At 46.7% G+C, this 12719-nt stretch overlaps 1 protein-coding gene across 1 annotated transcript; it reads left to right on the forward strand.

Annotated features, from left to right (window-relative positions):
* The first annotated feature begins 1548 nt into the window (after nt 1–1548).
* On the forward strand, nt 1549–8398 carry LOC109934980 (discoidin domain-containing receptor 2-like). Its single transcript, XM_020533664.2, has 4 exons — nt 1549–1774; nt 4025–4259; nt 4927–5076; nt 5586–8398. The coding sequence occupies exons 1-4, from the start codon at nt 1596–1598 to the stop codon at nt 5724–5726; spliced, it is 705 nt and encodes a 234-aa protein (XP_020389253.1). The 5' UTR covers nt 1549–1595; the 3' UTR covers nt 5727–8398.
* The last annotated feature ends 4321 nt before the right edge of the window (nt 8399–12719 follow it).

Genomic DNA, 12719 nt, shown 5'->3' on the forward strand with positions numbered 1-12719 from the left:
AGGCTGCCCTCGCGCTTCCTCCCGGACTCCCGCCGCTGAAACAACTGTGCCTGATAAACTGTGCCTGAAATCCCCAGTCCCATTCGCTGTACCACTTGCAGTATAACTCTGATTTAGAAACAGAGAAAGTAGGCCATTCAGCCTATCAAGTCTGCTCTGCTGTTCAACATGATCATGGCTGATCCCTCATCTCATTATTGTACTTCTGCTGTCTCAACATAGCCTTCACCCCATTTAGTGTCTAGAAATGTATCTATTCCTTTTTTAAGCATATTCAGTGACCCAACCCCCACAGCCATCTGTGGTAGAGAATTGCACAGGTTTACCACCCTCTGAATGAAGAAATTTATCCTCATCTCAGTCTGAAATGGCCTACCCTATATTCCCAGACAGTGACCCCTTGTTGTGGACCCTCTGGCTGATATACACTTCATTCTCCCTTTCTCCAACTCCACTTATTAATGTGCCATTTTCTGTTTTAGTGTTTAACTGCCCCTCCCTGCATTTTGTGCACCCTGGAATTCCTTTCAAAATCTTCTGCCCTTGTTGCTATGCCATTCTGTGTTAGTTTAAACCCTCCCCAGCAGCCCGAGCAAAATGCTGTAAAGAGACTTGCTCCTGGCTCTGGTTTGAGTGGTTTGATTTGAAGGTTTTGATTAATTCATAGAATTCCTGCTGTGTGGAATCAGGCCATTCAGCCCCATTGAGTCCACACCAACCCTCCGAAGACCATCCCATCCAGAATCACCCATCCCTACCCTATCCCTGTAACCCTGCATTTCCCATGGCTCCTCCACCTAGCCTGCACATAATGGGCAATTTAGCATGGCTAATCATCTAACCTGCTCATCTGTGGACTTGGGAGGAAACTGGAGCACCTAGAGGAAATCCACACAGACACAGAGAGAATGTGCAAACTCCACACAGACAGTCGCCTGAGGCTGGAATTGAACTTGGGTCCCTGGTGCTGTGAGGCAGCAGTGCTAACCACTGAGCCACCATGCAGTCTTGATGAGCTGAATGACCTACTCCTGCTCCTACTTTCTATTGGATAGAGAGAGGAGGCTTCCTCTTGTGGGGTTGTGTAACCAGAGGCCATCAGTATAAAAGAGTCAGCCAGAGATTCATTTGAGAATTCTACAGGAACCTCAGCAGAGACTAGTGAGAAAATGTGGGTCTCCACAACACGAGAGTGGTCGATTTGGTTAGAGTGGAGGCATTGGAGGAGAAACAAGGCAAGTATAGGATGAAGTAGGGAATAAAGAACGATGGGGTGGGGGGATGAGTTGACTGGATCATGAATGCTTGCATAGGCTGGATGGATCGAATAGCCTGTTTCTGTGCTATATATCCTCTGCCATCCCACATGACACCCAGAAATGGTACATCATGCTATAATGTGGTCTGTATGATTGGCACAAGCTGGCAAGCCCCCTGCAACTCGCTGCAGAAGTACTAAGGTACTAGAGGTGATGTGGTTGAGAATGGATAGGGGCTTATTTTTGTTGATGGATTGAAGTGCTGCTGTATCAGAGAGGCATAGCTATGATAACCAGGCACTGTACATCACTTCCAGGAATAACTTCCTCAAAGAGATGAAGATCATGTCACGGCTGAAGGACCCCAACATTATCCGGCTTCTCGGAATCTGTATCCGTGACGACCCACTCTGCATGGTCACCGAGTACATGGAAAATGGGGACCTGAACCAGTTCCTATCCCAGCGGGAGCTGGAAAACCACTTCACCCTGGCAAAGAACATCCCTAGTGTCAGGTAGGTGTAAGCAACCAGGGACTGTACACTAGTACAGGCAGTGGGGGACAGATAGGGTTAATAGTAGTTGTCTTTTCCCTTGGATAGGGGATTTCAAGACAAGGGGGCACATTTTTAAGGTGAGAGAGTAGAGATTTTAAAAAAGACATGAGAGGCAAATTTTTTTACACAGAGGGTTGTTTGTGTGTGGAATAAACTTCCTGAGGAAGTGTGTATGTGGGCACAGTGACAATGTTTAAAAGACATTTGGATAAATACGTGAATAGGGAGGGGTTTGGAGGGATGTGGGCCAGGAGCAGGCAGGTGGGACTACTTTAATTTGGGATTATGTTCAGCATGGACTGGTTGGACTGAAGGGTTTGTTTCCGTGCTGTATGACTGTATGATTACAGATGCTGGAAGTCAGAAATAAAAACTCAAAATATTTGAAATGCTCTGCATTTGATTCTGTTCTTCAGAATCATCTTGGGCTTGAAACTTTAACTCTGTTTCTATCTCCACAGATGCTGCCAGATCTGACGAGTTTCTCCAGCAATTTCTCTGTGTATAATTCCTAAACAAAGATTGTTAGTCTTATCTCTCCTATCCATCACATTTGTGAACAAATGTGCATGAATGTGAGCAACATGAAACTGAATGAGGAGTCTGATTAAATGGTAAAAGATAAAAGGACAAAAGTCAGGTTTCTCACTCTGTTAAATACGATGACATTAAGAAGCAGCTAAATCAATCCTGCAGATAAAGGTGAAATCCCTGAATGTTTACAAGATTTAACAAAGGCTAAGGCTGTAGAATTGGGTAAAGAGTTAAAGATGGAAATTCCAGCAAAAGCTATGAAGGCAAGAATAATTAAAATATTACCACAGCATTTGGGATTGGTGGAATTACAGGGAGACCAATTACTCCAAGCAGTGAGTCATAAAAGTAGTTATGACAGAGATAGAGTTAAAGCAGTTTGAACAGGACAAGGACTTAAGACAGAAAAGAGAAGGAAAGAACATTGGATAACACTTGGAGGAAGCCCAAAGGGTGGCAAGGGTGCAGAATGTACTTGGCTGAACAGCAGCACCTGCTGACTGAGTTGGGCAGGTCCTAAAGGAGATAGCTGCTCGACTGAGTCTGTGACAGGTGGCGAGGGGACCAACATGAGGGAAAAACATACTTGACCTCATCTTCACCAAGCTGCAGATGCATCTGTCCATGACCATATTGGTGAGCATGACCACTGAACACTCCTTTTCCAGACAAAGTCCCACCTTCACATTGATAATAATCTCCTTCGTGTTGTGTGGTACTATCACTGTGCTAAATGACACAGACTTCAAACAGATCTAACAACTCAAAAGCAAGCATCCATGAGGCACCTTGGACCACCAGCAGCAGCAGAATTATACTCCAACACAATCTGCAACCTCATGGCCTAACATCTCCCCCACTCAATCACTACCATGAAGCCAGGAGATGAACCCTGGTTGAATGGAGAGAGTATGAGGCCATGCCAGGAACAGCACTGGGAATACCGAAAAATGAGGTGTCAGTCAGGTAAAGCCACAAAACAGGATCACTTTTATGTGCCAAACATCATAAGCAGCAAATCATAAACAGAGCTAAGCAATCTCCCAACCAACGGATCAGATCTTAGCTCTGCAGTCCTGCCATGTTCAGTCATGAATGATGGTGGATAATTAAATGGCTCACTGGAAGAGGAAGCTCCTCAAATATCCCAATCATCAATGTTGGGAGAACCCAGCATATCAGTGTAAAAAATAAGGTTTCATAGCGGTCTTCAGCCAAAAGTGCTGAGAGGATGATTCTTCCCAGCCTTTTCCACTTGTCCCCAGCATCTCAGATACCAGTCTTCAACCAATACAATTCAACATGTGATATCAGGAAATGTTGGAGGCACTGGATACTGAAAAGGCTACAGGGCCTGACAACATTCTGGCAATAGTACTGAAAACTTGTGCTCCAGAACTTGCTGCTCCCCTAGCCCTATTTATGAATATCACAAAGAATTTGAGTACGGCTCTAACCATGGACATCAGTTTATCAGAAGAATAATCCCAGAGTATGACACTAAGAGAGGCAGTACTCAATCCTTATGTGCTTGTACTAAAGCTTAGGACCATAAGAAAGAAATCAAATCAGACATTTGTCGAATTTGCAAAGGAGAAAGAAATACAATGAGAACAGTTGTTTTAGATCACTCGAGCTTAGGCTGTTCACTTTCTCTCTCTTTCCCTCCTGCAGCTACCGGTGCCTTTTGCACATGATGACCCAGGTATCCTCAGGCATGAAATATCTCTCCTCACTTAATGTCGTACACCGAGACCTTGCCACTCGTAACTGCCTGGTGGGGAACCGCTGCACTATCAAGATAGCTGATTTTGGCATGAGCCGCAATTTGTATAGTGGTGACTACTACCGGATCCAGGGCCGTGCTGTACTGCCCATCCGCTGGATGGCGTGGGAAAGTATCCTGCTGGTAAGTGCTGGAACAATAACCAGCTGCAATAGCTTTTCCATCCTGAATTTACAACACAGTGCATTCATGTGGTGCCTTTAACATTGGAAAACCTCCCAATGTACTTAACAGGAGAGTTTTCAGACAGAATTGATGGTCAGAGAGATAGCTTGCAAGGAGCAGAAAGCAGTGGAGAGGGAGCAATAGAGGCAAAAGGAGTTTTTGGGAAGGAATTCCTGAGCTTAGATATAGGCAGCTTAAGGCCCAACCGCAAGTGGTAGAATGATGGAAATTTGAGATGTGCAAGAGTCTGGAATCAATGGAGGGCAGAGAGTTTCAGAGTTGTTTGGGCTGGAGAAGGTTCCAGTGACGGGAAGGGATGAGATCGTGGAGAGATTTGATTATGACTGTTTTGAAGCTTTGATGGACTAGGAACCAGTATGGGTCAGTGAGCACAGGAGTAATGACTGAACGGGTCTTTGTAGAGGATGGGATGTGGGCAGTAGAGTTGATGTATCTAGAACATGACAGATGAGAACTGGACAGGACACCATCGGAATAGTCAAGCAGAGAGGTAAGGGAAAGCACAAGTAACGGGTTTTCAGCTGTAGCTGTCAGCTTTGTGTGCAGTGACAGGAGGAAGGGGAAGCAGTGTCAGACACTTAGCCTAAAGTGCTTGTCATTTCAGGGAAAATTCACCACAGCCAGTGATGTCTGGGCCTTTGGAGTTACAATGTGGGAGATGTTCACCTTCTGTAAGGAACAGCCATACTCTCAGCAGTCTGATGAGCAGATCATTGAGAATACAGGCGAATTCTTCCGAAATCAGGGGCGACAGGTAAGGACAGCTCAGAGCAACTTCACGTACAGGCCCTGCTTGAATCTGTTTCTCCCCAGAAAAAAATGGAACAAAAGAAATAGATTTTGTTTGAGCATTTCCAAATTCTTGAGATGTCACCACCAATGAAATATTTTTGAAATGTAATCAATAATGTAATGCAGGAAATGCAGCAGCATATTTGCACAAAGCAGGATCCCACAAACAGCAATCAGATCATTTGATTGTGATGTTGACTTGGATGAATATTAGCCATGGGATCTACTATGTCTCGTTAGCACAGTGTAACGTCTTAACTGGTAAATGGCACTACTGACAGTACAACACTCCCTCAGTACTGCACTGGTCACCATGGTCCCCCTGTCAGTTGTACCCACAGCTGATACTAATTCAGGGCATGTGGTCTCTGTGTCAGATATTGTGGGGCTGCAATTCTTGAGCCGTCAAGCATTTCTTACAATTCTGTTGCCTTTTCCTCTCTCTCTGTGTCTCTCTCTCTTTCCCCACAGATCTACCTGTCACAGCCAACTGTGTGTCCGAAACAGATCTTTGATTTAATGCTTCTCTGCTGGAGTAGAGACATCAAGGACAGGCCCAGCTTTCAGCAGATCCACCACTTCCTGCAGCAGCAGTTTGTCAACGCGGCCTAGTGGTTACAGACGGGGACGGACCTGTGTCTACTTGCTGATGTGATGGTTGCTGCTGTCGTGCCATGCTTCTGTATGCCAATGAACGACTCAGCCTCTTGGCCTTCCTGCCATTTCTGCAGTAGAATTGGCCCGTGGCGACTGTTCGTGTGATGAGCGCGTTTTTTTCTGTCTCACGCCTCTCAACTGACCAGCATTTCCTGGCCATCAAGTTGTCCGCTGACCCGTGACAGTTCCCCTTTGTGTGGGGAACCGGTGCCAGGGGCTGCAAGCAACTACACAATGAGGTGGCTTCCAAGGCTCTGAGAATGCAGGAGAGGCCAAGGTTGGGAGAGCCTGCAAGGCCTGACACTTGAATTCCCAGAGACGTGCACAAGGCCAAAGCTTGAATACACGAGACGACTTTTCTCTATCATTCCCTGTGGCAATTACGAGCACAGCTTTCTTTGTTCAGTCATTGCTTCCGCAGACTGGAGTTATGGTACGCAAAGGCAACGCTAACAACTGGGCCGAGAAGCCCAGGCAGAGGGGAGGGAGGTGACTTTGCGGTACGTCAGAATGTAGGCACCACCCTATGAACTCTGAGGAGATTACAACCAGCAGAAAATGAGAGCAACAATGTACTGTGGTAACTGTGTTTTAAGGTTACAATGGCTTGTAGGTTAAATGTGATGGACCACTGTGCAACGTACAGTGACCCCCATTTAGACCGGATTGAATGCTGCATTTGCCCTGTTAAACCACCCCCCCGGACTGAGAGTTGTAAACACCTTCCCCAGCCCACTTGCAGCAGGCAAGCTGTATCTACCCACTTACATCAGAGTAGGCAATATATTCCCCAGGATCGGGGGCTTTCTACACTGCGCCCCCCCCTCCAATTACCCCTGGACTGCGTACTGTATCCACCCCCCTACATCAGAGTAGGCAATATGTTCCCCAGGATCGGGGGCTTTCTCCACTACCCACACCACCCCCCTCCCCTCCATTACCCCTGGATTGTGCACTGTATCCACCCACTCCCACAGAAAAAGTACTGTATCCCCGATTATAGAGTGCACTACATCCCCTCTCCCCACCAGAGCTGGGTGCTATATGTGCCCTGTCCCCCAACCTGGAGCTGGGTGCTGTATCTGCACCTTCCCATCCCACCCCCATCCAGAGCTGGGTGCTGTGTCTGCACCGCACCCCCCCAACCCACAGCTGGGTGCTGTAACCCCCTAGCTGGCCAACATTTCTGCAGACACTGGATGCATGTTGTTTATCTATGTTGATGTGACATGGTCTCAGTGCTCGGTGATTATCCCTGGCTCCTTCATGTTGCCATCTCTTCTCCAGCTTGGAGCTGCACAGGAGGCTGAGGGTGACCACATGCTCATCATTTCATTGGCTTGTCGCCCAGAAAAACTTCCAGGAGTCATGGACTTTGGGGGGAGATGAAGCAAATGCCCAGAATGTGGGTCAGGTGGGAACATTAAAGGATCCGGGGGGTGGATGGGAGGTATGATCCAGGGGCATGGAGGAAGGCAGGTTTGAATCAAGGCTGGGTACCTGATCTGAGGAGATGGTGCAGTGTGCAGGTCTGGTTCATGTGGGGAATTACTGAACGTCTGTTCCTTCCCCACCACCCCTACAATCACCCTTGTCCTACCCTCCCCCATGGGTGTGAGGCTATATGGAGTGGGGAGATGGGGCAGATAGAAAGTGAGGTACTGGGGGAAGGATGGGGCTCAGCACAGAGGGTGGGAATTGGGGATCGGTGCAGAGGGGATTGGGGGTCAGGTGTCAATGCGGAGAGGGTGTGACTGATGGTGCGGAGGGGTTTAGGGTTGGGGGTCAGGTGTCAGTGCTGAAGGGGTTGGGGGTTGGGTGTCAGTGCAGAGGGTGGGTGGGGTCAGGTGCCAGTGCGGACGGTGGGGTGGGGTTCAGGTGTTAGTGCGGAGGTGGTAGGGGCTGATATAGTGTGGAGCTGGAGGAACACAGCAGGTCAGGCAGCATCAGAGAAGCTGGAAAGTCAACTTTTCGGGCCTAGACCCTTCATCAGGACAGGAGGTGGTAGGGGATTAGGTGTCAGTGTGGAAGGGATCATTGGAGATTGATATTTAGTGCATTGGGGTTCATTGGGGAGTGGAGTTCCAGGTTTTATGTGATCCTTTTGGGGGTGGGGCGGGGTAGCTGATTGGTGCTGTGCTTCCATATGCAGCTGATTGTGTCAGAGAGGCGACTCGCTAATGTGCGAGTTTATTAAGGCGAGTTCCTGGGCAGTGATAACATTATAGTAATCCATGAGGGTGAGGTCTAAGAGAAGGGACTAGAATGAAATGTTTAATGCCAGTGAGAAGTAAATTCACTTTTTCATTGAAATTAATTTTAATCCTTTTTGAGTTTTAACCATCTTTGAATTTCACTCAGCGTTGGGGCTATGTTAACTCATCTGCCAGACTGAGTGTGGAGATGATTTAATCCCTCCCAGTCCTCAGTAAAACACCGTGTGAACATGATCCCATCGCATCTTTTGTGAAGGAGCTAGTCACTCTTGGCTCAAACCATGGAGTTTGAAATGTGAATTGCAAATTTGTACAGTAATATATCAACATTGTTGGGACAGTTCCTACAGAATTCTCACTGCCTCTGATCTCTGAAGCGAATCAAATAAAAATTAATTTTCAACACATAAATGGCAGCAGTGGCCTTGTTCCTCATTCAGGAAGACGTGCCGCGGCTATCTGAAATCTACGCCTGCAAACTCTCCAGGTTCACCAAAGATTAAAAATCCATCTCCAGGAAGGGGCTGCCAACATCCCAAGAGGTGCCGATGCCAGTGTTGGACTGGGGTGGACAAAGTCAGAATCTCTCAACACCTGGTTACAGGCCAACAGGTTTATTTAAAATCACAAGCTTTCGTAGCACTGCTCCTTCATCACAGAATTTATAGGTGAAGAGATAATGGCAAGGTAATTCCAGGTAATTAAGCCTGTCAACAGATAAGTACAAATAGTGTGAGTGGAGGGTCGACAGGCTGAATAACAAGTGAAGGGATGACCTACAAACCGATTAATTAAGGCAGAGAAATAATTACAAAAAAATCAGAAATAAGATGGTGCTAGAGACAAACCAAATGGCTGGAATAATATGAAAAGGTATCAGAGTCACATGACAAGGGTCTAATCAAAGTAACAAGTAGTCCAAAACTGTAAAAACTTATTGAGATGTGAATGTGCCAGTGTTGGACTGGCGTGGACAAGGTCAGAAATCACACGACACCAGGTTATTGTCCAACAGGTTTATCTGAAAACACAAGCTTTCAGAATCTTACTTCTACACTACACCACATTAACACCTGAAGAAGGAGTAAGACTCCAAAAATTAATTTAAGGTAGGGAGATAATCACAAGTGAACAAGGTAATGGTATCAAAACAGAACAGTAAGGGAGATTTTAGAAACCCAGAACAGTATGGTGGGATTACATGTAGCGCAACATCATGGTTGAGGCCGTCTTCATTGGTACAGAACTTGACTATCAGTTTGTGCTCAGCGATACTATATTATTGTCTATCTCGAAGGCTGCCTTGGAGGATGTTTACCCAAAGATCAGAGGCTGAATGTCCTTGACCGCTGAAGTGTTCCCCGACTGAACATAAGAACTAGGAGCAGGAGTAGGCCGTCTGGCCCTTCGAGCCTGCTCCGCCATTCAATAAGATCATGGCTGATCCTTTCGTGGACTCAGATCCACTTACCCGCGTTCTCACCGTATCCCTTAATTCCTTTATTGTTCAAAAAAAATCTACCTTTTTTTTTAAAAGCGTTTACTGAAGTAGCGTCAACTACTTCACTGGGCAAGGAATTCCATAGATTAACAACCCTCTGGGTGAAGAAATTCCTTCTCAGTTCAGTCCTAAATCTGCTCCCTCTAATCTTGAGGCTATGCCCTCTTGTCCTAGCTTCACCTGCCAGTGGAAACATCCTCTCTACTTCTCTCTTATCTATTCCCTTCATAATTTTATATGTTTCTATAAGATCCCCCCTCAATCTTCTGAATTCCAATGAATATAATCCCAATCTACTCAGTCTCTCCTCATAAGACAACCCCCTCAACTCTGGAATCGACCTAGTGAACCTCCTTTGCACCCCCTCCAGTGCCAGTACATCCTGGGAGGGAACATACCTATTTGGCGATTTTGTGTGGTGTCTGTTCGTCCGTTGTCGTAGCGTCTGCCTGGTCTGACCAATATACCATGCCTCAGGGCATCCTCGCCTGCAGCGTATGAGGTAGACAACATTGGCCGAGTCACGTCAGTATGTACTACTGAAGGGTGGTGTTCCCACGTGTGATGGTGGTATCCATGTTGATGATCTGACATGTCCTGCAGAGGTTGCCGTGACAGGGTTGTGTGGTGTTGTGGTTGCTGTTCTCCTGAAGGCTGGGCACTTTGCTGTGAATGATGATTTGTTTAAGGTTAGGTGGCCGTTTGAAGGTGAGAAGTGGAGGCGTAGGGATGGTCTTGGTGAGATGTTCATTGTCATCAATGACATGCTGAAGGCTGTGAAGAACATGGCATAGTTTCTCTGCTCTGGGGGAAGTACTGGATGATGAAGGGTACTCTATTGATCGTGTCCCGCGTCTGTTCTCTGAGGAGGTCATTGTGATTTTTTTGCTGTGGCACATTGGAACTGGCAATCGAGGAGTTAAGCGTCATATCCTGTTCTTATGAGGGCGACTTTCAGCATCTTTATGTGTCTGTAGGAGGCGTTCCTCCTCCCTGAGCAGATCCTGTGTATAAGTAGGGCATGTGTGTGGGGGATATCTTCTTTAATGTGTTTAGGGTGGAAGGTAGAGAAGTGCAGCTTCGTGAGGTTATCCGTGGGCTTGCAGTAGAGTGAAGTACTGAGGTGTCCGTCTTTGACAGAGATGCATGTGTGCAAGAATTAGACTGATTCTGAAGAGTAGTCCATAGTAAGTCTGATGGTGGGATGAAACTTGTTGATATCATTATGTAATCACTTCAGTGAATATCCAGGAACATCCCAGGAGGGAAATCATAAATAGCAATTCAAAGCCTTCTTTAAAATATCGTTTCAACACTCGTTATTGATCACGAGGGAATCAATTGAGAGTCAAGTATCTTCCAATTGTCAGCTCAGTTTGAATGCTGTAGCAAGCATCAAGCACAGCTGACCAAGGGCTAGAGAGTGTGGGAGTAGGGTGCTTAGAGACAGAGGTCAGGTACAGCCATTTCAAAGAATATATCCAATCCAATATGGTAACATTACTGAGGCTATGTCTAGCTGTAGTACTGAGCGCAGGCATCACTGCTCAGCTTGAGGCTAGAGATCCCATCTGTATAGCACATGCTGCACTAATCAGTGATCCTCGTCTCTGGCCAGAAATGATCCTGAGATGGAGTGAGAGAGAAGTGGATCGGAGGCATAGATAATGAGCTTGCTGGGCGACAGGAGCAGGCCTGTGGTGTATGAGGGGGCCTGATTCCTTGTGCCCTCCAATCAGCACAAGTGGACATTGACTCACCAATCTTGCAGCAATGGAGGTCATTCAGCCCATTGTGCCCTTACTAGCCCTTTGGTAGAATTATGACTTAATCCCATTGCTCTTCACAAGGCTAGCACAACTTTTGTTTATGTGTATTTCTCCAGTTCCTTTGAAAAGAAGATATACATGGGCCTCATTTATTATTGCTTTAACTCCTCCTCCCTGGTCAGCCTCATTTCCTTACGTGCTGAGGAGATAATTGTGCTATGACCCTGCCACTGCTATTTTTTAAAGTTTTCAGTTGTGCGTAAGGCACATTTGCAGATGAAGGGGCTGTAGTCCTGTATCAAGGTGAGCTTTGACCCTCCAAAGTTTGCTAAGATGCAGTGTTTCCACAAATGTGTGTACACTGTTACCTTAACTTGCCTGGAGCAGTCGGAAGTTTGGCTGCAAGGTAACTATTGGGGGATTTTGGAGGTTAGTGTGAGGAAGGTGAAGAGCTGTTTGCATCCATGATACAGGGAAGCAGTTTAGTTTGCAGTATTGCACTGTGAATGCTGCTCCTTCTATTTTCCGTGCTGTTCCCTGGCCATTTGCAGTCTGAATGACAACATGAAATTATGATAACACAGTGTGGAGCTGGAGGAACACAGCCGGCCAGGCAGCATCAGAGGAGCAGGAAAGCTGATGCTTCGGGTCTGGACCCTCCTTCAGAAATGGGGGAGGGGGGAAGGGGGGAGGGGGGCTCTGAAATAAATAGAGGAGGGGTGGAGCTGGGGAAGGTAGGTGGGATGGTGATAGTTAAGTGCAGGTAGGAGCGGATAGGTGGGAGAGAAGACGGACAGGTCAAGGAGACGGGGATGAGAGGGAGAGTTGGTCTTGGGATGAGGTCGGGTGTGGGGAGATTTTGAAGCTAGCAAAGTCTACATTGAGACCATTGGGTTGTAGGCATTGGCAGTTCTTACTATCTCAACATGGAATCGTGGTTGCCTGTAAGGGCGTCAGTAACCTCTTATCGACCTCTGCCAGTGTCTCTCTGCTCCCCTGATTCTCCAGCTCCCAATTCTGGCACGCTGCTCCTTCATCACTTTGTCACCCCGACCGCTCTCTGCCACCTCCAGCTCACCCTACAGTTCATCAATGCTGCACCTTTCAAACCAACTCTCTCCCATCTGTGACTCATCATTAGGCAGAAGATGTTCACCGATGAGCATGTTTTAAACAATCGCTGAACAAGCGGTAAGCCCTTCAATAAACTTTGAACACCTTCTGCTTCAAATTTATAAACCTGAAATGATCTCAGTGACATTGGAGAGAAATCTCCACTCCATCTCAGAAATTGTGTCATGAGATCTCCTCCATCCCTGCAAAAGACCATCTGATGCTGTGTAAACAACAGTATTCCTGTCATTGAGGTTGACGCAAGCATGTAGTAACTCCTGATTCCTCCTGTAAAAAATAATTTACAGACCCACATTCTGGCATCACTTTGCCTCCAACAACCATTTTT

This window comes from Rhincodon typus, chromosome 28 (genome assembly GCF_021869965.1).
Source record: "Rhincodon typus isolate 14 chromosome 28, sRhiTyp1.1, whole genome shotgun sequence".
NCBI classification, from domain to species: domain Eukaryota; kingdom Metazoa; phylum Chordata; class Chondrichthyes; order Orectolobiformes; family Rhincodontidae; genus Rhincodon; species Rhincodon typus.